We start from the raw sequence: 23,731 nt of genomic DNA, 5'->3' as shown, positions 1-23,731 counted from the left end.
CATGTGTCAACATCTGAACTGTAAATCATCAATCTCCCAATAGAGTGATTTTTTTAAAAAAAAATTGACAATAGGACACTTGCTTGCCCAGCTACCTGTGGAGTCTAACTCCTTGCTCTTCAAGTCTTAGCTCAAACAAAAGGTTCTTGATTACCTTAGAACGGAATCCCAAGCGAACTGTGGGCTCCCACGTTTTTCTCTACATCATTTAGCATTTCTTAATATGCTCTATACTTAACATTAATTTTGCCTAGCATCTAATCTCCCAACTTTGTAAACTACGATGACAGTGATTTAACTGTCGGATATCTGACACCTAGTAGGGCTCAAATAACATTTGTGAAGTCCTGGACCTCGGTCTGCGCTTGCCTCTCCTGTCATCAGCCCTTGCATGTAACAAAAATAGTGATCTTCCTAAGATGTTTGCGTCCCTTCTAGTTAGCACAACTCATTTCAAATTCTGAAATATGCCTAAATATGATCCTGAAAATCCCAGCGTCTTGAGTTTTCAACCCAAATGTTAATTCCCAGGATCTGCTCACTCTTTTCAAAATAGATCCTAACTGCATAATTGAAAAAGTGCTTATTAATTGTGGTCCGAGAGGTGGCGCAATGGATAAAGCACTGGATTCTCAAGGATGAGGTCCCAAGTTCAATCCCGGCAGCACATGTACCAGAGTGATGTCTGGTTCTCTCTCTCCTCCTTATCTTTCTCATACATAAATAAATTCTTTAAAAATAACTGCTTATATGTGATGATAACATTAACTATCGATTGTCTTTTTGAACCCTATGACAGCAGGAACCTCACATCTCCACTATAGAGCCCCTACTTCCCCCAGTCCTGGAACCCTTGGATAGGGCCCACTTTCCCGTATGCGTCTCCCAATCCAAACCAAATTAATATTGCATCCACCGATCACAACCTAACCAACACAACGATTGCCACCTCAACATGCTTCACCTCAGACTGTGTCCAGAGACTTCACGTGTGGAATGACAACCCTTCAGCTTCATTACTCGGGTGAGACCTTTCCTTTTATAGTACACTCTAATTTCATCTCAGGTGGTTCACTTTCTAACAAAGTCCCATAACCTAGATATACACCAGTTTCTGTGAGAGAGAGCTTATGTGCACACGTATCCATAAACTACTGCAAAATATATACCTGAAAGCAGAAGTACACTAGAGTTTGCAGTGAGTACCTCCCTAACACTTCCTCTCCACTATTCCAAGCTTGGGGTCCATGATTGCTCAACAAATTGTTTGGCTTCGTATGTTAACTCTCTTTTCAATCACCAGGTTCCAGATACCACCAGGATGCTGGCCAGGCTTCCCTGGATTGAAGACCCCACCAATGTGTCCTGGAGCTCAGCTTCCCAGAGACACACCTTACTAGGGAAAGAGAGAGGCAGACTGGGGGTATGGACCGACCAGTCAACGCCCATGTTCAGCGGGGAAGCAATTACAGAAGCCAGACCTTCTACCTTCTGCAACCCTCAATGACCCTGGGTCCATGTTCCCAGAGGGCTAGAGAATGGGAAAGCTATCATGGGAGGGGGTGGGTTATGGAGATTGGGTGGTGGGAATTGTATGGAGTTGTACCCCTCCTACCTTATGGTTTTGTTCGTTAATCCTTTCTTAAATAAAAAATTAAAAAAAAAAAAAATAACTGCTTATTAAGGAGTCAGGAAGTAGCGCAGTGGGTTAAGCCCATGTGGCGCAAAGCGCAACGACTAGTGTAAGGATCTCGGTTCGAGCCCCAGCTCCCCACCTGCAGGGGGGTCGCTTCACAAGCGGTGAAGCAGGTCTGCAGGTGTCAATCTTTCTCTCCCCCTCTCTGTCTTCCCCTCCTCTCTCCATTTCTCTCTGTCCTATCCAACAACAACAACAATAAAAAAGGGCAACAAAAGAGAATATTTAAAAAAGGAAAAAAGTGCGTATTAAGATGCTCATATTCTACCCAACATTTTTACATCAATCTTCTATTTTAGGGGGAAATAAGAAGCACCAATTCAGTCCAATTGCAAGTATTATTCTACAGGAGTTGTTATGTTAGTACAATTCCTATTTTTAAATGTCTTTGACTGTAGATTTTAAATCAATTGCACAAAATTGAAAAAAATATATATTCTATTTAGTTTAATCTTGGGATGGCATGCAACAGTATATGAATAGCATAATTACTAACTGGAGGTGACTCTTACTGCCAGGTTATATCCTAAGGGAGCTTTAAAAAAACTCTTTTCTAGATGCTATCTCCCTCTGACAATTAGACCAATTATTTTTGTTCACCATTAGTGAAATCTTTTTTAAAAATATCTTTACTTATAAATTGGATAGAGACAGCCAGAAATTGAGAGGGAAGGGGTAATAGAGACACCTGCAACACTTCACCACTAGAAAAGCAAGAATACTAGTTACCAAATTATATTTTTCTAAAAGTAGGAAACTGAGACATAATAGGACCTGTTCTCTACAGGCGTAAAAACTAAAAACAAGTACTTTTGGTTCATTTTGATTTTCAAAGTCAGAGCCACACAGAAATTGTGACATTAAGGTTTTCAGGCTTGCTTAAAAGTGACAATGCTTTATATTTAGCACAACCCAACATGGTCTCCATAATTAATCTGATTATAATGATAATGGCACTAAATAATGGCCAAAGATCTCTTCACTATGGAAAAACTGGGTTTTTCTTTTTTTTTTAATTAGTGATTTACAAAAATTATAAAATAGTAGGGGTGTAATTCTACACTGTTCTCACAACTAGAGTTCAGTGTCCCCACCCCCTTCCAGTGGAAACTGCCAGAGTTCTCCTGTGGTCACAGATATGGGTTGATTTTATGTTTGCATCTATCCTTTTTTGCTCACTTTTTCTCTATGGTCCTGCCTTCATTTACTTTCTAAGTCATACCTACACCTTCATCCAAGTGTCCTTCCTTTTTCCTCTTCTTTCTCAGATCAGTGAAGCAGTGCCTGACATCCTTTGGTGTTTTCCAGATTTGCTTCCCTTTTAGTGATGGTATAAAAACAAAGATTCTTGTTGACAAACGTTTTGGGTCCTGGTGAAATTTGGGCCTAGAGCCCTTTGGTCATCTTCCCCTATCTTTTCCCTCCTCTGGGAATATAGACCAAAATTCTTTTTGGAGTGCAAAAGGAAGGAATTCTGGCTTCTGTAACTGCTTCTTCGAAGGATGTAGACGTTGGCAGCTTGATCCATATCCCAAACCTAAAACTGTATTTTCTTTGAATATAAAAAGCGATCATGTCATCTTGAACAGGGATGTCTGCAGCATTTCCTTTGCACCAACAGAACAAATAGTTGCTTAAAAATGGTTTTGGTAGTCAGCATGTAGGGTTTTCTTCCTCTCTTTTTTTTTACATACTGATCACATGGCTTTTTTTTTTTTTTTGTAACCATATCCAGGATATGGTCTACAAAGAAATTGTATAATAAATTCACCCCTTTCTTCAAAAGACAGGTGACAAAAAGAACCCATACCCAAATTATAGAATTTTTATTGTTTCCAAATACTGTACAAAAACAATAAACAGTGTGTATTTATTGATAAACAGAACCAGAAATAATGGTTTCAAATTAAACATGTCTCTTTGAGTAGTAAAATGGAAAATCCAATGATTTCTATTCTCTCTTCCTTATTACTTTGGCTTCTAGTACAAGCAAAAGGATTCTTGCTTTATTTCCTACAAACTATTAAGGGCATTCCTTTGAATAATGTTAAGGGTCATTTTTCTCTCTCACAGTTCTTAAACCCTAAATACCTGAGATTTCCCTCTCAAATTGCTGGGTTCTTACAATGCCAAGCACAAAACACAGTGAAATGACCAAGATCTTCCTCTACTGTTCTTAATAATTACTGTGTTCCAACTTACTTATATGTGAACTCACAGTATTAATCTTCCACAAAGACCAATATGAATATTTCTAACCCCACATTTATTTTTCTAAATTCATTCTCCCTCTACTTTATACTTACACCTCTTTTTGAGAACACTTTACAATAGGTTTAATCATTATTCAGAGCAAGTGTTGCTAGATATCTAGAAAAGTGATTCATCAATTTCTTTCACTACCATCACCCATATCCATAAATACCCACCTCACTTACCACTCCTATTTCTGTCTTCTTCATCAAGAGATTTTTTTTTTTAGAATGGTTCACTCAACTAAAGAAAAATGCCATTTTAGTCCATTTTTGCCTAACGAAAAGGTAGTAAACCAACAGAATATGCAAGAAGCAATGTTATGGAAAGATGTGAGTAAGAATAATGAAAGATATGCATTGTGCAGGACTCATATTTGTGTCAAGCTTCTATAGACTAGGGAAGGTTTGGTGCTGTCATGTCATTCCTTCTTTCCCTCTGTCACTGTCTTTCTACCTGAACAAGTTCATCTGAAGCAGTGAAGTCCCAGTAACCACTCACACAAAACACACACACACACATACATACACACATGACTAGTTGGTGGAGAAAGTAATTTAACAGTTATGCTGAGCAATCACAGTGATTTCTATGAAAAGGTAATGATCTACATATCAATTCCTCTGGGACAGTCTTTCAACAACTGTTGTCTTAAAGCTTCTTCAAGAGCATAACTGACATTAGTCTGATGCCATTAAACAGTGATTTAAAGCACATGATAAAATACTATCCTTATTTAAGTATAGACACCAGTTGACATACTTTAAACAATAAGTTGTTTCCAGGCTACTGGTGCTATAATAAAAATTGAGACCTATACTAGTGGTACACACAATTTATTAAGTTTTTCACATTAATAGAGTATAGTTCTAGTTGCATCTAAAGTGCTAACAAAAGCTCTAGCCATCAGGGTGGTAACATGTTAATTTATAGCAGTCGACATTTGTAGCTTTTCAAATCTGTTTCTTTATAAGATAATTTACCCTGAAGTAAATCTAATCATGCTTTGAAAAATGCTTTATGTCATCCCATCTTGGCAATAAACATTTGGCATAAACAATAATAAAAACAATCACACCTCGGTAAATATAAAATACAATGTAGGCAATAACCATACATAGCATAGAAGAAAGTAGTGGTGATGAGTAAGTAGATAGATACTAGATTAAGAGAGTACCATGATCTCAATGCAGACATGTCCAAACACCTTGGTTCATTTAGCCCTGAAATTTTCAAAGTAGGAAGGGGAGTGAGGTGGGCAATGTCTAGAGTATTAAGTTGTGATTTCTAACATATTAAAAGCAAGTAAGTAGAAAATTATGAGTTTGTTTTTATTAGTGAATTATACCCTAAAGGGCTACCACCAAACCCTTAGTATAAATGTTTTCAGGTTATACTAGTCAAATAACCTTATGTGCTTATTTTGATAGTGCTAAATGGATCAGATGAAGACAGTGATGTTTCCCTTAACATGATTAATTTTAACACTTCTACAGCTACCTAGATCTAAAAAAGAAAAGGAAAGGAAAAGAAACAAAAGACCTTTTAGAAGCTTTTCATCTGGCCATTTGAAGAAAGTATTCAAAATATTACTAATAAAATATGCTTGATTAGGTGAGTTGTCAACTTGCTCTGAAAGTAACTTTTAATCTGGTGAAAAACAATCAATGTACATTGAAATAGTCACTCTTACAAATGGGTGGTAAACAAAAGATATGAATGCTCCGTTTTCAAGTCACCTACAAGTCTGAATTACTGTACATTTTAATCACTTACAAAACTAAAACCAATTTATATCAAGTTGATTTATTTTAATCTGGTGTCTTCAGACATCCAAGATCTATGACACCTTATATTAAAATAATACTTATTCAAAAATATTTTTCTTGCTGGCAATTCTTCCCTTCAAGATAAAGAAAATGATGTCAAAAATGTTAATAACCAGGATTGAAAAAAATTAAAGTACAACTTCAGTTATAAATCAAATATTCAGAAGTTCAAAAAGGATAAAAAAGAAAAAAAAATTATATGCAAGACAAAGACAAAATGGATCTGGATCCCAGACCCAGAACAACTAAAGTGGGAAAGTAATTACAACAACCTGCAGTTTCTTCGATCATTCTAGTGAGAGTCCCCAGGTACTACATGCATTTTCAGAGTGATATTTAAATAAAGGGCCTTAAGTGCACATTAATGGTTATTTCTCAGGAACAGAGGTGAAGATATTTTTTATTTTGAGCAATCCACAAAGTATTTGGTAAGAGGAATATATAATGCTAAATAAAAAGCACATCTGGTAGAAATCCATGGCAATGAATGTTGACAAGATGTACTTGGATCTCCTTCCCAGCATCTGGCAGTGGGGAGCAGAACAAAGGTAGGAATCTCACAGGCTCTCCTGTGTCTGTTCTGGAAGAGGCTCCGTGGTGGTGGCACTGGCATTTGCAGTCGAATTCAAGACTTCTCCAAAATCACCACCAGCAGGCTTGGTTCCCCCTACTTTAGACTTTTTTTTTTAAAAAGTTCAAAAAAAAAAAAAAAAAAAAGAAAAGACGTTATGAAATATAAGCTGAGCTGACTCTGCATAAAGTAATTCTACTGTTAACTTTAAAGAAGAAACAAATCAGGAACTTAATAGCTCAGTAACAATTATATATGTATGGGATTGAGTACCATTATACTGTTGAGTGTAGTTAACAGAAAAATGTATGTAGTCTCCACTGCTTAAATGATCCTCTTGGTAAATTGCAGCCCAACTCTTTATCCCTATCTGTTTCGTGTTCTTCGCAGAGGCATTTGAAGAATTATGTAAGACTTAACTATCAGAAATATCTGTTGAGATTGGATAACTTCTTATTCCCTCAAGTTGTCCGTTATTTCATTCAAGGAAAACTACTGAGTACAACATAAGGAAGAAATTATAAGTATTCTTTTTCAAGTATCAGTCACCCTACCTCTACTGGTAGAACTGAAATCTACATTTAAACAAGATTCCCAGGTGCTTCACTGACACGTTACAGTTTGTGAAGCACTAGTCACATGGGTGGTTCAGTAGTAGAATTCTCGCCTGTTAGTTGGTGAAGCATTACTCCAGTTTATCTGACAAGTCACTGTTTGTCTGCCATTCCTGTTTTTAAACATATTTGTTTGACAGGACAGTGAAAAATTGAGGAGGGGAGGGAAGGTGGAGAGGGAGAGAGTCATCTGTAGCACTGATTCACTGGCTGTGAAGCTTGCCCCGCCCCTCACCCCTCTGCGTGTGGGGACTAGACGCTTGAACCCAGGTCCTTGCATATGGTAATGTGTGCATTCAACCAGGTGAGTCACCACCCAGTCCCTTGTCTGCCTTTTCTAAATTACAGGCATCACTCAACTTCATCCCACTAAATTCACTCCACCATCATCTGAGGCCTACATTATAGCACCTTCTTCTCAAGTAATCTCACTGGCTCTTTCTCCCCTTAGAAACTGTGACTATTGGGACTGGTCAGTTGTGCATCTGATTGAGCAGACAGGTTCAAGTCCCCAGTCCCCACCAGCAGGAGATTAGCAGAGCTGCCTGTGTTTCTCTTTTATTTCTCCCTCTCTCCATCTTCTCCTTCCCCTCTCAGTTCTCTCTGTCCTATCAAATTAAATAAAAAGAAAAATAAGAAATGTGGAGCATCTCATAATCTTTCTAAAATGCACAGAATTATGTGCCAGTAGTTTTAAATCCTCCAAAGGCTTCCTATAGCCCAAAATCTTGAGTACAACCTATATCACTCTTAAGCCTCCTTTCCTACTAAATGCCTGAAACATTCCTCCCAACATAAAGGCATCCTCTGAGGAACCTTGACTGAACTTCCTTCCTGTCAACTTGGAGGTTCCTGTTTCTGGTTTCCACTGTACTCTTGCTATATAGCACTTCGTGGGTCTTCTAACTATCTAAATATTTTGCAGAAAGATTATGGTCTTTCTGGTCACCCTGGCATTTCCAGTTTTTAAACTGCATAATCTGGCAAACAGAAGATGCTCAGTGAATCAACCCAAAATCTAAATGAAAGTATGTGAAAATCCAATATCTAATTGAATATAAGTTTAATTTAGAAAAATTATATCCCAAGCATATGTTTTACAGCCGTCATGGGGATATATGCTTAATATATCATACTTTTCAAAATAACGTGTTGTTATCTGAATGTAACTAGTTGTATATCAAAAGCAGATTTCCCAATTCCAAGAGTCTAAATCTATACTCAGAAAGAGGGTATATAGTAAACAACATGAAATTTCTTTTTTTTTTTTTACCTTTTTTTGTTGTGTGTATATGTGCCTCCAGGGTAATTGCTGGGGCTCAGTGCCTGAATTACAAATCCACTGCTCCTGGAGGCTATTTTTCCCTCTTATTGTCCTTGTTGTTGTTATTATTATTATTGCTGTCATTGTTGTTGGATAGGGCAGAGAGAAATGGAAAGAGGAGGGGAAGACAGAGGGGGAGAGAAAGCTAGACACCTGCAGACTTGCTTCACTGCTTGTGAAGCGACCCCACTGCTGGTGGGATTCTGGGGGCTTGAACCGGGATCCTTACATCAGCCCTTGTGCTTTGTGCGCTTAACCTGCTGTGCTACCACCCGGCCCCCGGAAGTTTCTATTTCAGTGTCAAAATGGCATAAGTTGCCTGGTTTTCTAATCAGTCATTTCAAAAACAAACACAGAAAACAGGCTTCAGGGGGCCAGATGGTGGTGCACCTGGTTGAGTACACACGTTACAGTCAGTGCACTACGACCCAGGTTCAAGCCCTCAGTCCCCACCTGCAGGGGGAAAGCTTCACAAGTTGGTGGCACAGTGCTGCAGGTGTTTCTCTGTCTTTCTCCCTCTCTATCTCCCCCTTCCTTCTCGGTTTCCGGCTGTTTCTATCCAAAAAATAAATAAAGATAATGAAAACAGGCTTCAGTGAGAGACTGGAATGTCCTAGTATTGAGAACTGAGTCATAGTAAGCCTTGATTTTCTGCAATGTACAGTTTGTTTTCAAATATATGACTAAGCACTAAAAGAAGCAGAGCAGCTCTCATGTAATGATCTATAATGAGAACTACGATAATTAGTTGTTCACCATATTTGCATTAGATATCTGTAACGTACTAGGTCCTTGAGAAGTATTAGTGAGGAAACAGACCAAGTCTTTGCATTCATGGGGACGCAGAGCACACACACTAGTTGAGGACTGTGTGTAATATGATTTCTTAAAAAAATGTGTTTGTTTTTGTAGAAAGCAAAAAATCTGTATTAATGTTTGCCAAGGAAAAAGGTCCAGATCATTCTACAATATTTAGGTTTCTTTAAACACACTTTGTAATATTTAAAAGATGAATTTAAAAATAAGTGACTTAATTACAATCCTCAGAATAAATTTAAATATTCATTTTAATTTTATTTATATATAATACACTTAGAAATTAGTTTTCATCTTTGAAATTATCTACCATAATCAGAAGAGATTAGAAAGACGTGAGTATATGGGTTTTCACTCCCAACTTCTAATTTTTTTTCAATACACCCCCTGGAGACATTTGACAGCATTAACCACTAACTGGCACAAACTATGGAGAGATCCAGGCAATGTAAAGGAGCTAGACCTTTCACGTTAGTTGTGTTCTCAAGAGTTGATGACTTTACAGTTTGAATGCTGTTTTAAAGTTGATATAGTTTACAAATTAATAAAGCAAGTCACTATGGGAAAGTGATATAAGTTTATTTTAAAGCTGATATAGTTTACAAATTAATAAAGCACATCACTATGGGAAAATTTCACTGAAATTAGAGAAATCAAACAATAAAGCAGTGAACCATCAATAATAATCACTATAGTATTATATAGTATAACTGACAACTGGACAATTTTCACTATAAGGTAAAATTTAGCTACCAGTCATCAAACAAAAATAGAGGAAGCATATTTAATAATACAGGAAATTCACTACAATGTATGTTTAACATTTTAAAAGTCTTTAAAATGATTTCCATTTAATATTGCTTTACAAAATTATAAGATTTCAGTGTCTAGTTTCACACTGATGCACGTATATATACAACTCACTGTTTTTAACAGCAGAGTTCTGAAGTATCTACATATATCATTGTGCAACAGAATCTATTTGGGGATATTTGGTATGTTTCTCTGTACTTTTAAAATTTTTCTATGGGGAGCCGGATGGTTACACAGCTGGTTAAGCACACATGGTAGAAAGCACACAGACCAGCATCAGGATCCCGGTTCGAGCCTTAGGCTCCCCACCCGCAGGGGGTTCGCTTCGCAGGCAGTGAAGCAGGTCTGCAGGTGTCTATCTTTCTCTCCCCCCTCTGTCTTCCCCTCCTCTCTCCATTTCTCTCTGTTCTACCCAACAACAACGACAGCAACAACAACAATAATGACGATAAACAACAAGGGCAAAAAAAGGGGAAAAAATTCTACAATAAAATTTATAGTAAAATTGGTCCAACTGCAGAAGTGTTTGAAGTTAAAAAAGCAAAGAGCTACTACGCAGCTATCAAAAACAATGAACCCACCTTCTCTGACCCATCTTGGACAGAGCTAGAAGGAATTATGTTAAGTGAACTAAGTCAGAAAGATAAAGATGAGTATGGGATGATCCCACTCATCAACAGAAGTTGATTAAGAAGATCTGAAAGGGAAACTAAAAGCAGGACCTGATCAAATTGTAAGTAGGGCACCAAAGTAAAAACCCAGTGGTGAGGGGTAGACATACAGCTTCCTGGGCCAGTGAGGGGTGGGAGTGGGCGGGAGGGATGAGTCACAGTCCTTTGGTGGTGGGAATGGTGTTTATGTACACTCCTAGCAAAATGTAGACATATAAATCACTAGTTAATTAATATGAGAGGGGGAAAATCAATTGTATGTCTCAAAGTTTCTCAAAACACAAACTGAATCCTTTTAATATATAGGCTGTGTATTTGATATGCGGACTCTCTCAAAAGCCTAGACCAAGTAGATTAGAAGCATCCAATAGCACAGCTATATACAAGATACTGGATACTGTACAGCAAACCATAACAAAAGGACTTTTCAAAGTTAACCCAATTAACAAATAATGTGATGATAACATTAACTATCGATTGTCTTTTTGAACCCTAAGACAGCAGGAACCTCACATCTCCACTATAGAGGCCCTACTTCCCCCAGTCCTGGAACCCTTGGATAGGGCCCACTTTCCCGTATGCATCTCCCAATCCAAACCAAATAATATTGCATCCACCGATCACAACCTAACCAACACAACGATTGCCACCTCAACATGCTTCACCTCAGACTGTGTCCAGAGACTTCATGTGTGGAATGACAACCCTTCAGCTTCATTACTCGGGTGAGACCTTTCCTTTTATAGTACACTGTAATTTCATCTCAGGTAGTTCACTTTCTAACAAAGTCCCATAACCTAGATATACACCAGTTTCTGTGAGAGAGAGCTTATGTGCACACGTATCCATAAACTACTGCAAAATATATACCTGAAAGCAGAAGTACACTAGAGTTTGCAGTGAGTACCTCCCTAACACTTCCTCTCCACTATTCCAAGCTTGGGGTCCATGATTGCTCAACAAATTGTTTGGCTTCGTATGTTAACTCTCTTTTCAATCACCAGGTTCCAGATGCCACCAGGATGCTGGCCAGGCTTCCCTGGATTGAAGACCCCACCAATGTGTCCTGGAGCTCAGCTTCCCAGAGACACACCTTACTAGGGAAAGAGAGAGACAGACTGGGAGTATGGACCGACCAGTCAACGCCCATGTTCAGCGGGGAAGCAATTACAGAAGCCAGACCTTCTACCTTCTGCAACCCTCAAGGACCCTGGGTCCATGCTCCCAGAGGGCTAGAGAATGGGAAAGCTATCAGGGGAGAGGGTGGGATATGGAGATTGGGTGGTGGGAATTGTGTGGAGTTGTACCCCTCCTACCTTATGTTTTTGTTCATTAATCCTTTCTTAAATAAAAAATTTTAAAAAAAAGGATAATGAAGAATCAAAAAAAAAAAAGCCAAGAGCAACACAAACTGGTTTTGCTCTATTGTCTTCTAAATTACATGTTTTCTTTCTGCACTTAGCATGTAACCATACTACAACATATATGCAAAATACTTGAATTGAAAGAGTACATATGATATGTTAAATATCCACTACGTAAGGAATAAATTACAAAAGTTCTTTAAATATGTTTTAAAAAACCACTACTATGGATGATTTATCCACATCAAAGCAAGTTACTGTACCAGCAAAATATCACAAAGATCTTATCCATCTCTCAACTTGCCTTTAAGTTTTCAACCTTTTCTTCAAATGACTTGAAAGTTGGGGAGTTTCTGTGGAGAGAGTAAAAAAAAAAAAAGTAAAATTACAAAGTGTTGAATAAAAAAACTCATCTACTTTGAAAGCATTGTTAGTCGATATACGTGAAGAGAGGGAACAAAATCATCTAAAGCATCAATTCTGCAACTTTCCCAATTAATGAGTCATGGTTCAATCAAATGTCACTGCAAGATCAGTTTAATACCAGTGATGATTTTATGCTTCAGGTTTTTGGGTTTAAATTCAGATATGATCTAGTGAGGTTCTTACATGAGCTCACATGTAAACAGACCATATGGCTTTCTTGTATTATTTTTTAAGTTAAATTTAATTTATCATTGGATAGAGACAGAAAGACATTGAGAGGAGTGGGGGAGATAGAGAGGGAGAAAGACAGACAGACTCCTGAATCTCTACCTCACCACTCATGAAGCCTTCCCCCTGCAGGTGGGGACCAGAGGCTTGAACCCAGGTCCTTGAGCACTGTAGTATGTGTGCTTAACCAAGGGCACCACGGCCTGGCCCCACCATATGACTTTCCATAACAGGAATCATGATTCCCAGGACTAGCATAAGCATCACAGAACAGAGGGACTAAAAATGATGGAAGAGCACAGATATGTGACATTGCTTATCTCACAGAGCTGGCCTAACTGACAGATGATGCACTCTTTGCCTACCAGAAGCTCTGCCCATATCTTCATCAACTATGAACAATCTCAACAGCTATGACACTCATACACAGATTTCTAAAGATTTTATACTATTCACCCAATACCATCCTTCTTATTACCAAGATGAAAAAAGTAAAGATGATGAAAGGGGTTTGCACTTTCTCACAGTGCTGACAGGCAGTCAGACCAATGTGTGGTTTCCAGGTCAATTGCTAAAGTAACCTTTGAAAAGTTGTTAGCAATGCAAGTTTCCAGGCCCAACTCAAGGTCAATGAAATCAGAGACTCTAGGAGTGAGATCCAGAGAGCTGAGACTTTTTTTTTTTTTTTTTTTACCAGAGCACTGCTCAACTCTGGCTTATGGTGGTGCAAGGGATTGAACCTGGGACTTGGGAGCCTCAGGCATGAGAGTCTCATTGCATAACCACTATGCTATCTCCCCTGCCCCCAGAGCTGAGACTTAACAAGCCCTCTACCTAGTTTTTAAAAATTTTTTTAATATTTAATATTTATTTTATTTATTTATTCCCTTTTGTTGCTTTATTATTGTAGTTGTCGTTGTTGGATAGGACAGAGAGAAATGGAGAGAGGGAGGGGAAGACAGAGAGGAGGAGAGAAAGACACCTGCAGACCTGCTTCACCGCCTGTGAATCGACTCCCCTGCAGGTGGGGAGCCGGGGTTCGAACCAGGATCCTTATGCCGGTCCTTGTGCTTTGCGCCACCTGCGCTTAGCCTGCTGCACTACAGCCCGACTCCCCCCTTTACCTACTTTTTAAAGTACTAACATTTAAGGTAGGAACGTAAAGTGAAATGAATGTGTAAGCCAGGTGTATATTGTTGAAAATCATCTGTCTCACTAGAGAAATCAGCTGACGTAAAGACATGTACCACTTTCGAATGTTTATTGGTGAAATGGGCTAGTAGAATTAAATCACACTTGGTTCCAAAGTAAGAATGGGAGAAGGAAGACGTTGGGAGAATGGAGGAGAAGGGGGTAGAAAAAAAGGAGTATTAACTAAAGTTAGTGAACTCAGAGTTGGTAGAGGAGGAAGTTTATTAGATGAAAAAAAAGTTGCCTTTTTCAGTTACATGGATTTCAGATGTAAAACAACTTAATAAACCTACAAAATTAATCAGAAATAACCATTCCTTTGAAAGAACACAAGCATTTAGTGGCTCTCTTGTACCCATTCTAGCTTAGAGGAAGGGTAAATGAAAACATGCAACTTACGCACAGTAGAATTTTATTTTCCTACTGTATCAAAAACAGTTAAACAGCTAAATAAAAAATAAGTGTAAAACCAACTACATTTTGTAAAAATATACTTTACCTCATAGCAGGCATGCTAATTGAATGTTGAATGGAGCGTATACTAAGAGGCAGCATTAAGAAGAGATAGAAATGAAGTTAGTGCAGTACTGATTAGACATTACGGAAAGCAAAGAAAATTTAGCTTTCTAGGAGCTTTGCTCTTCAGACATCATGAAAAATTATCTGCTTTTTGATGTGGAGGGGATCAAATTTATTCCAACATGATTCACTTGCATTCCTGTGCCAACCGTATCCCAGTAACAGAGCTACTAATTCAACCTTGCATTTTTATAGCACTTTGAAAACTGTAGCGTGTTTTCAATTATATTTTAAGGTATTAATTTTCAGATGTTAAAATGATTTACCCAGGGTCACAGGAGAATGAGGAAGGGAACTTGGATCTCTGTCCTTCCTTCAGTATTTACCACCTCCACTCAAAAATAAAGCACACACATACATAAACACACAAGCAAAGCCATTATAAATCTTTATAAAGCCATCTTTCTCCCATATGTTTGTTACCTGGTCAGAACAGGAAGGTTTCAGAATAAATCACCCACTTGACAAGTTGGAGTCATTTACATATCACTCCTTAGAAGTACTAGTGATAACAATTTAACAATTTCCTTCCTTCCTCCTTTTCTTTCTTATCTTCTTTTCTTTCTTTCTTTCTTTCTTTCTTTCTTTCTTTCTTTCTTTCTTTCTTTCTTTCCACAGAGCACTGCTTAGCTCTGGTTTATGGTGGGCGGGGTTGAACCTGGGACTTTGGAGCCTCAGGCATAAGAGTCTGCATAATCATTATGCTATCTAACCCCCATAACAGTTTTCTAATGAAGGACACACATTCTTCATTTAAACTATACTAAATGCTCTTAAAGTCCATCTAAATAACATGTTTGTCTAATTTACTAGAACCAACTTCTTATGAAATGACTGTGTATTTCACCAATTGTTCAAGTTCAATCTCCGCCCTCTCCCATCAAAACCACATCATAAGACAAAAGTATCTTAATTTCATAGACTCAACAAAAATCACTGTATCCTATTGAGCCTGGTATTCTTATCATTTCCTAATCTCTCTCACATTTTTGCAAAAATTGGACAGCACAAGGTCTCAATTCTCAATTATATCTTAGTGGTATGTGTCTATGATTTAGTTTCCTCAAAGACTCAGTTGTTAGCAATGACAATCTGTTCTGAACGTAAGGCCCCAATCTACTCTGGCATTAACATTCAGTAATACAGACTCTGTGATAGAGATATAAATCAATATACCCTGGCAGTATAAGTAGTTAAGGTAATCAGTAAAATATCTGGACACTTTTGTATGTTATGCTTCATATAGCAAAAGATCCATGTAGTTTAGCATTCTATCTTATCATAGTGGTAGATATTTTGGATATAAGGCTATAATTCATTCTGAGGAAAAAGTGCTAATTCTTTTCCTGCTTGACCTAGTGTAGCTTACTGCATTCCTGTGGGAAGGGTAGAGATTGAAGAATCATCCACAACTCCTTCCCTGTAAAGCTGCTACCTGCCAGTGCTACAGGTGTCTCTCTGTTTTCCCTATCTCTCCCTCTCTCCTCTCTCAAGTTATCTCTGTCTCTATCCAATAAGTAAATAAATAAAGCTACATTTAATTTAATTTAAAAAGAAGCTACCTGTATAGTACCATTGTCACAGCTTCCATCCACCAACATCAATATGACGACTGCATCAGTAGATCGCCACCCATCACTGCTACTGATCTACTGACTTACAAATTGTGTCATGTGTCTTTAAAAAGCACTCAAAGCAATACGATTTACACTCTGAGACATTTTAATTAAGACACAAAAACCACTATTTACTATGTACTTGAGCTATTGCAGAAAACCTACGGTGGTGGGGGGGAATGGGACACAGTCTTTTGGTGGTAGGAATGGTGTTTATGTACAGTCAAAAAAAAAAAACCCTAAATGTAGGCTAAAATGTTGAAAAATATATTGTTTATTGTTTGTGACCACCAAATACCAGCTGTAAGAATGCAGAGGAAGGCAGTTTCCAAAGAACAGACTGAATATAAGCATGCAGAAACATAGGGGAGTGACGGAGAGGCCATGCAGGGGAGAAAACTAGCTGAGAGAGAAACTAATTTCTTGGTTTCTAGAAGATAGTCTTGATTTTTAATGGCTGTATAACCAGAATACCCAGTCACAGTGGGACCTGCACTTGTATAAAGAAACAAGTTCTGGAATTCTCTTATATTCCAAAATAACTTTGTATGCAACACAATCCCCTTTTAAGGTAGTTTTCTGTTCCTTATAATAAAAAATTCTTCACTAGAACATTTTACTTTCAGAAATCTCCAAACTCTGGCAAGAAACTATGAGCAAAAGTGATAAATTGTGTGTCTATAGAATTCAGACATATTGAACTCAACAATATAAAATGAAATGAGTGAGCAAAGTAAATACAAACTTCAGAAATTCACTGCTAATTGTAGTCACTGCCCCCTAAGCACCCATGTCAATGAATGACTATTTTACCCAGTTCTGTGCATTAGCCAGCTAATTCAGAGAAAAGGAAGAATAAAAAGACTCACAGAAATGAATTCTAGGTGCATTCAGTTGATTGTAAATTCATCATTCAGAGCATAATTACATATATAATTTATTTTATATAGAGGCAGAAACTGAGAGGGGGAGGGAGAGGGAGAGAGAGGGAGAGGGAGAGAGAGAGAGACAGATAAGAGCATGCCACCAAAGGGAGAGAGACATATGCAACAATGTTTCATCACTCCTAAAGCTTACACCTTGAAGTTGGGGACCAAAGGTTTATATTTGTCTGAAAAGCCTGCATTTATTTGAAGAATAAACATGAAGTCATTCCCTCCTCCTTAGGTACGGGCCCATCTCTTTTCCCTGATCCCTCATGCCCTCAGTGTTTCTTTCTCCTTTGCTCCAGAATTGACAGCCATGTAAAAATCTCTTTATTTATGCAATTAAATTTGGCATCCCTCCCCCACCCCCCCACAATATATGTGTAACTCTGGCACTAAGTGAAATGAGAAGTTGCTTCTATTTAAAATTTCCTTCAAAAAATGAAAGTTGGGGGTTGAGTGGTGGTACTTCTGGCTGAACGTACACATTACCATATACAAGGAGCAGACCCAGGCCTCTCTGGTCCCCACCTGAAGAGGGGAAGCTTCAGGAGCTGCAGGAATTCTCTTTTTTTTCTCTCCCTCTCTATCTCCTTCCCCTCTCAATTTCTCTTTTTCTCTCCCTCTCTATCTCCCTTCCCTCTCAATTTCTCTTTTTCCTATCAAATAGACAAATAAAAAAGACAAGCCTGGGGGCCGGGTGGTAGTGCAGTGGGTTAAACACACATAGTACTAAGTGCAAGGATCCACGAAAGAATCTCGGTTTGAGTCCCCAGCTCCCCATCTGCAGCGGGGTCACTTCACAAGCAGTGAAGCAGGTCTGCAGGTGTCTCTTTCTCTATCCTTCTCTTATCTTCCCCTCCCCTCTCAATTTCTCTCTGTCCTATCAAAAAAAAATAATAAATAAGCCCGTTATAAGTAAATGCTAGTTATATGTTTAAAAAAAAAAAGCAAAGCAAATAGTGGGTCATGGCTGGATAAGAACATGGCACCTGTGAGAAAAGCCAGCTATACCCCAAGAACCTCCAGGATAGAACTCCTTATCAGCCCTGCATCTGCCCGAAACCTTGAAGTCACACCCAAGTCTCAGGGCATCAAACACACATCACCACCACCTCTTTTTCATCCTTCTTCTCATCACCATCCTCCTCCTGCTCCTCCCATCTAAGTGAGTCCTAAGAGACATATCATTTTTAAATGGTAATTCACATATTGATGATATAAAAGAACTGTTGTTAAGAATACTGGTTCAAGTCAACAAAACATCCACAGTCCTGTCTGAGTAAAATCATTGCCTTAAGTTAGCCAAGTTACCAAAGGCTCAGAACAAAGCGTGGTTAACATGATCAGACAACTATTTATAGCACCTGGCAAAGAGGCCTCCTGTGTCCATCTCCATGGCAGGGAAGGGCTTGCTGTTTGGAATGAAACAGCACCAATCAACTGTCTGTCCAAACTCCCTCTTCTTGGGAAGAGAAAGCAGGACCACAGGAAAAAAAAAAAAAGAAATATGTATATAGTCATAGAAATAATAATCAGCCCTTATCTGTGACCTTAGGAGAAGTACTGCAGTTTCCAATGGAGGGAACGTAATCACAGAACTCTAGTGGTGGGAACGGTATGGAATTATACCCTTGTTGTCTCTTGATTTTGTAAATCAATATTAAATTACTACTAAAGGGGGAAAATGAAAATAGCTATCAATAACTAAGGAGGAGACTCTTGTATTATTATCTTTATCACTTACACTCTACAGCCCTTCCTCCACTCTAGTTTTCTAATTGTGTAATAAGAACATCTCTATGTGAGGAAGGAGAAAAACCTCATCAACACTACAAAGACTCCTTCTAAAAGACATGGTTTGAAAAAGAGATTAATGTATATTCTTGTTTCACCTAATATAGTACTTTACTTTTCCTTTTGCAAGAATTAAAGTTCCTCGTGTACTTAAATACTGAAACTACAGTGAAGGAATAACAGAATAGTAAAAGTATTCAAAAGTGCAGAGTAATCATATATGTTTTTCTTATGCATATTTCATCACAAAAAAATTAGGAATAACCAAAAAAATAAAAACCCACCCTAACATCATGAAACAGCACAGATGCAACACATTACAATTGCATAATGAGACCCAGGTGAAGGAAAATTCCAAAATCCTCACAAAAGCACCAAAAGAAATTGAAGCATCAAAAAACAAAACAAACAAAGTCAGACATTAAAAGGGAGGAATTCTGCATGCCATGGTGAAGCTGCTTCTTCTTATCCCCCTCCAAAAAGTAAAAAGAAATGTCAAAATCACTTCCATATCCTTTAAACCACAGTGTCAACTTCTTCTTTTAATACATCCATTTCCCATGGTATACAAGAAACCCTCCCTTGAAAATGGGAATGCACTAGAGAAAAAGATATTCTGAACACAAGAAAATTTTGTAGTGAACAAACATGACCATCCAAATGGGCAAAATAATCTAAGCACACTTGTTTCAGAGAACTTCGAAGCTGCAGAGATGGTTCAGACTCTCCTTACCTAAAGGAATGTGAAAAGGCTTGGAATCTGTAAAAAGCCAGAGTAAGCATTAAAAAAGAAAGGAAGTGCTGGTAAATCAAGAACAATTAAATAATCTATTTTCTAGAAGTCTGAAGGGACCCTAAAGTGCTACACAATTAAGTTAGCATACAAAAATAACAGCACCTAGGAAATGTACATACAACTGCCAAAAAAAAAAAGTTTCAAGAAAGTTATGTTTATCGCATTATGCATAGAATGATGACAGTCCAAATATGCAAACAAGTTACTAGAGTTTTGTTTTTTTTGGTAGAAACTATGAGATACTTATTGACCAGATATATTCAACCAACAAGATGCTGGTTGGATATCTGCTTTTCCCACAAATGAAAAAACACAAAGGCATGCAATAAGGGCTTTGTTTTTAAAACATAATTTTTGCATTCCAACAGAAGCAAGGTTGAGTCAAGCCACATTTGTTGTTTGCAGCGCTACTCTAATTCATATGGGTGGGGGCAGGGGGTAGAAAATGGGAGCACAGACACAAAAACACTTGTGAAGAGAGGTTATTAAAATGGTCAGGAAAAAAAAATCTGCAGAAGAATCTGAAATGTAAATGCAAAATAAAAGGTAGTAACTCAGAAATTAAGATGTGGACCTAAGCATGAACAGAGATAAAGGTTTACAAACCAAAATAAGCATGTTGTCATCACTCCATGGTTAAGATGTAGAAGAAGAAAGGCAGGTCTCATGGCAGCGTGCACTCCCCTGCTCCTAGCCTCTTTCTCAAGAAGACACCGGTCTCAGCCCACAACCACAAACTCACAATCACGAGAGACATACTTACCATGTGTGATAAGAGGGACTGAAAAGAGAGAGTTTCCTACTAGAATTTTTCAACAACCTTAAATGTACTCATCAGGGGTCATTTTGAATGCCGTGCCTGACCAGGAAAAGGCCGTAAGTTGAAAGGAATTTAGACAATAATTCAGGTCCTAGTATGAATGTGTTCACTCATAGAGAAGGAAAGTCATAATCATATAGACTCAAAGTCAGAAAACAAGTAGCACAATTGCTTATTTTAACTTGCCTCAACTACTTAATGAGCAAGGGAAAAAAAAAAAAGAACATACTTTACATCTTCCAGCTTTTTGGTGATGACTGAGCCAACAGATGAAAAGGCAGCTGATGCCTTCTGTCCAGCCTGAGATAAGGTTTCAGATGTCTTCTTATATCTGCATTAAATTATAGAAAGGAGAAAGAGAAGTAAGCCAACCTTTTCTAGTGTCCATTATTGAAAGCGCAGTGATCGCTATCTCTTGAAGAAATCTAAAATCTTTGGTTTGTTTATTTATTCATTTATATTACCAGGGACTGTTCAGCTGTGGCTTCTAACAGTGCAGGGGATTGAGCTAAAATCATTTACCATCAACATGTCACATCATCTTAGACTTAACCATCACTTTAAACACAAATCTCTGTGCCTTTGGACAGTTAGAAAGACAGAGACCTATAAAGGCTGGCTCCCTCCCCCCCCACAAAAAAAAAAAAAAAACAGGGTAAGGGCTGAAAACAATCATGAAACAACAAAAAAAAAAATGAACCAGAGGCAATAAGAAATTATTTCCACTTAAGCCAAACAAAACAATAATGAAATCAAAATACTTCACCAGCCTTTTGTCATTTTAGCTCCTAAAAAGGGGCCAGAAGTAAGTGCATTTTATTATCCAAATGAATTTCATGAGCATAATTTGTTTTTCTTTTTCATGTCTAGAGACCTACCAAATAAGAACTTACGGTCTCTCAATAGAGTGTGTGAAAGGTACACTACCATACATGGCTCTGGGTGATATCTGCTATAATACAAGTGTGTGATTTACCACTTCCCCCATCTAGCCAGAGATTAGTACAGGGAAAAAAAAAAAAACAACTAACAAGCCAAAAAATATATATATATATGTTACCTATGCCAAAGAGGTAAGAAAAATCCTACAGTACAGAAAGGAATGCCCAAATATTTTCACTTAACCCATCAAAATCACATGCTAATAAAAAGAATTTATGGAGACAAAGGCAAAGAATAGTTTCCTACATATGTTGCTATTTCCAGGGCTAGGTGGTGGCACACCTGGTGGAGCACACATGTTAACATGCGCAAGGACCTGGGTTCGAATCCCCCAGACCCCACCTGCAGGGGTCAAGCTTTGTGAGTGGTGAAGCAGTGTTGCAGGTGTCTTTCTGTTTCTCAATCATTCCCTTCCCTCTCAATTTCTGGCTGTCTCTATCTAATAAATAAACAAACATTAAAAAAATAAAAACATTAATCAAGTGTAGCCACTGCCTACTAGTATAGGCAGAAAGTGGAGGGCGTCCTGTATTGTCGTGTCAGAATGCAGTGGCATCACTGCTGCTTCAGGCCACCAGCTTAGCAGATGTGACTGCATGCAGAAGACAAAGGACAAGATCTTTTACACGAAGCCTTTTCTTCCTCGTGCTGGGAAACAAAACCACACTGTGAAACTGCCATAACAAAATGTTTAACTCTGAAGAGACAAATAGAGGACTCAAGGATTAAAAAAAAAAAAAAAAAAAAAAAAAGCATGCTTTGCAGGTGTGAAGCCCTGGGTTTGATTTCTGGCACTACATGCCAAAGCAGTCCTTGTTCATTGTGGCTTGTGTGCTCTCATAAAAAACAAGCAAACAATGGCTAAATGATAGTCTATCACTTACTTATTAAACATGAATCCAGATCCTGCCTCCACATTTTGAGAAGTTTGCAACCTTAGGGCTTATCTGAACCTGCTTTTGTTCACTTGTTTGTTTGCCATTTGGAGTTACCTCATCATCCAACCTATTCTGGAATCTAAATGACAGAAGTATGCATCTGGTAAGTTAAAATGTAATAGTTTGGGAGTCGGGCGGTAGCGCAGTGGGTTAAGTGCATGTGTGCATGTGGCGCAAAGTGCAGGGACCTGCATAAGGATCCCGGTTGGAGCCCCCGGCTCCCCACCTGCAGGGGAGTCACTTCACAGGCAGTGAAGCAGGTCTGCAGGTGTCTATCTTTCTCTCCCCCTCTCTGACTTCCCCTCCTCTCTCCGTTTCTCTCTGTCCTATCCAACAACGAGGACAACAATAATAACTACAACAAGAAGAAAACTAGGGCAACAAAAGGGAATAAATAAATAAATATTTTTAAAAAGGTAATAGTTTGGGAGTCAGGCAGTAGCACAGTGGGTTAAGCGCACGTGGGGCAAAGCCCAAGGATCTGTGTAAGGATCCCGGTTGGATCCCCCGGCTCCCCACCTGCAGGGGAGTCGCTTCACATGCGGTGAAGCAGGTCTGCAGGTGTCTATCTTTCTCTTCTCTCCCCCTCTCTGTCTTCCCCTCCTCTCTCCATTTCTCTCTGTCCTATCCAACAACGAGAACATCAATAACAACAACAATAATAACTACAACAATATAAAACAATAAGGGCAACAAAAGGGAAAATAAATAAATACATATTTTAAATTTTTTAAAAATGTAATAGTTTAGGAACTTAAATCTCATGTTTTCAACTCACACATAAGGCTTATTTACTTTCTATTCCTAAGAATAGAAGGAAGATCAATGTTAGAAAAGAGTCAGGAGGATATGGGCAGTGGCACACACAATAGAATCCACATGTCTCCCCCTGTCTGAGGGTCTGGGTATAAGCACGGGGAAGCTTCAAGAGTGGTGAAGTGCTGCAGGTTTGTCTGCCTGTCTGTCTGCCTATCATCTATCTCTTTCTCTCTCCGTCTCTCTAACTTTGTAAGGGAGTGGAGTGGGGGGAGAGAAAAATACCACCGGAAGCAGCAGTACAATGTGCAAGTACTCAGCCCCAGCAATAAAAAAAAAGTCAGGTGTACCTGACAATTCTGAGGGAAGCACCTTGTGTAATGGAAGACAAAAGTTGCAGAAGTGTTTGGCTCTCCATTCTTTCCCCCTCCCTGAATAAAAGAGGCAAAACTGAAAAAGACAACATACGCAGATGTTGCTGTCACATCTTGCCATCCTTTGGCAATATTCTGCTTTAATTCTTGTAGTGAGTTAATTCCCAGTTTCCGCTTGATCTCTGCTAGATGCTTCTCTTTTGCTGCTAACACTTGAGACAGAGTCTGGATTTCTTCTTCCACCTGTGAGAAAAGGGTTTGATGTAGGAATGCAAGACTTACTGTGTAAGTTAAGATGACAAATGCAAAACCAGACTCAAAAGTCTACAGTTATTTTAAAAAATGGATAAGATTTATTTCTTTCACTTTACAAATGACATGGCATTAAAGT

General features: G+C 38.4%; 1 protein-coding gene across 7 annotated transcripts in view; it reads right to left on the bottom strand.

Annotated features, from left to right (window-relative positions):
* TPD52 (tumor protein D52) overlaps window positions 1–23,731 on the bottom strand; it is a 229,497-nt gene that overhangs the window by 100,102 nt on the left and 105,664 nt on the right. For 2 of the 7 annotated variants that reach the window (XM_060199690.1, XM_007520154.3), the window contains exons 3-8: window positions 23,435–23,583; window positions 20,560–20,661; window positions 19,448–19,474; window positions 14,296–14,337; window positions 12,256–12,304; window positions 4,770–6,455 (exon numbers count right to left, since the gene is read on the bottom strand). In XM_060199690.1, the coding sequence (XP_060055673.1) occupies window positions 6,336–6,455; window positions 12,256–12,304; window positions 14,296–14,337; window positions 19,448–19,474; window positions 20,560–20,661; window positions 23,435–23,583 (489 nt within the window). In that variant the 3' untranslated portion in view covers window positions 4,770–6,335. Of the gene's footprint in view, window positions 1–4,769; window positions 6,456–12,255; window positions 12,305–14,295; window positions 14,338–18,284; window positions 18,383–19,447; window positions 19,475–20,559; window positions 20,662–23,434; window positions 23,584–23,731 lie in introns of those variants that run through there. The other 5 variants (XR_009552033.1, XM_007520155.3, XM_060199679.1 and 2 more) reach the window with 5 other exon arrangements.

Source organism: Erinaceus europaeus, chromosome 1 (assembly GCF_950295315.1).
Source record: "Erinaceus europaeus chromosome 1, mEriEur2.1, whole genome shotgun sequence".
Taxonomy (NCBI): Eukaryota; Metazoa; Chordata; class Mammalia; order Eulipotyphla; family Erinaceidae; genus Erinaceus; species Erinaceus europaeus.
Note: the sequence above shows the minus strand (reverse complement) of the source record. Positions and strands in the feature narration are given on the sequence as shown.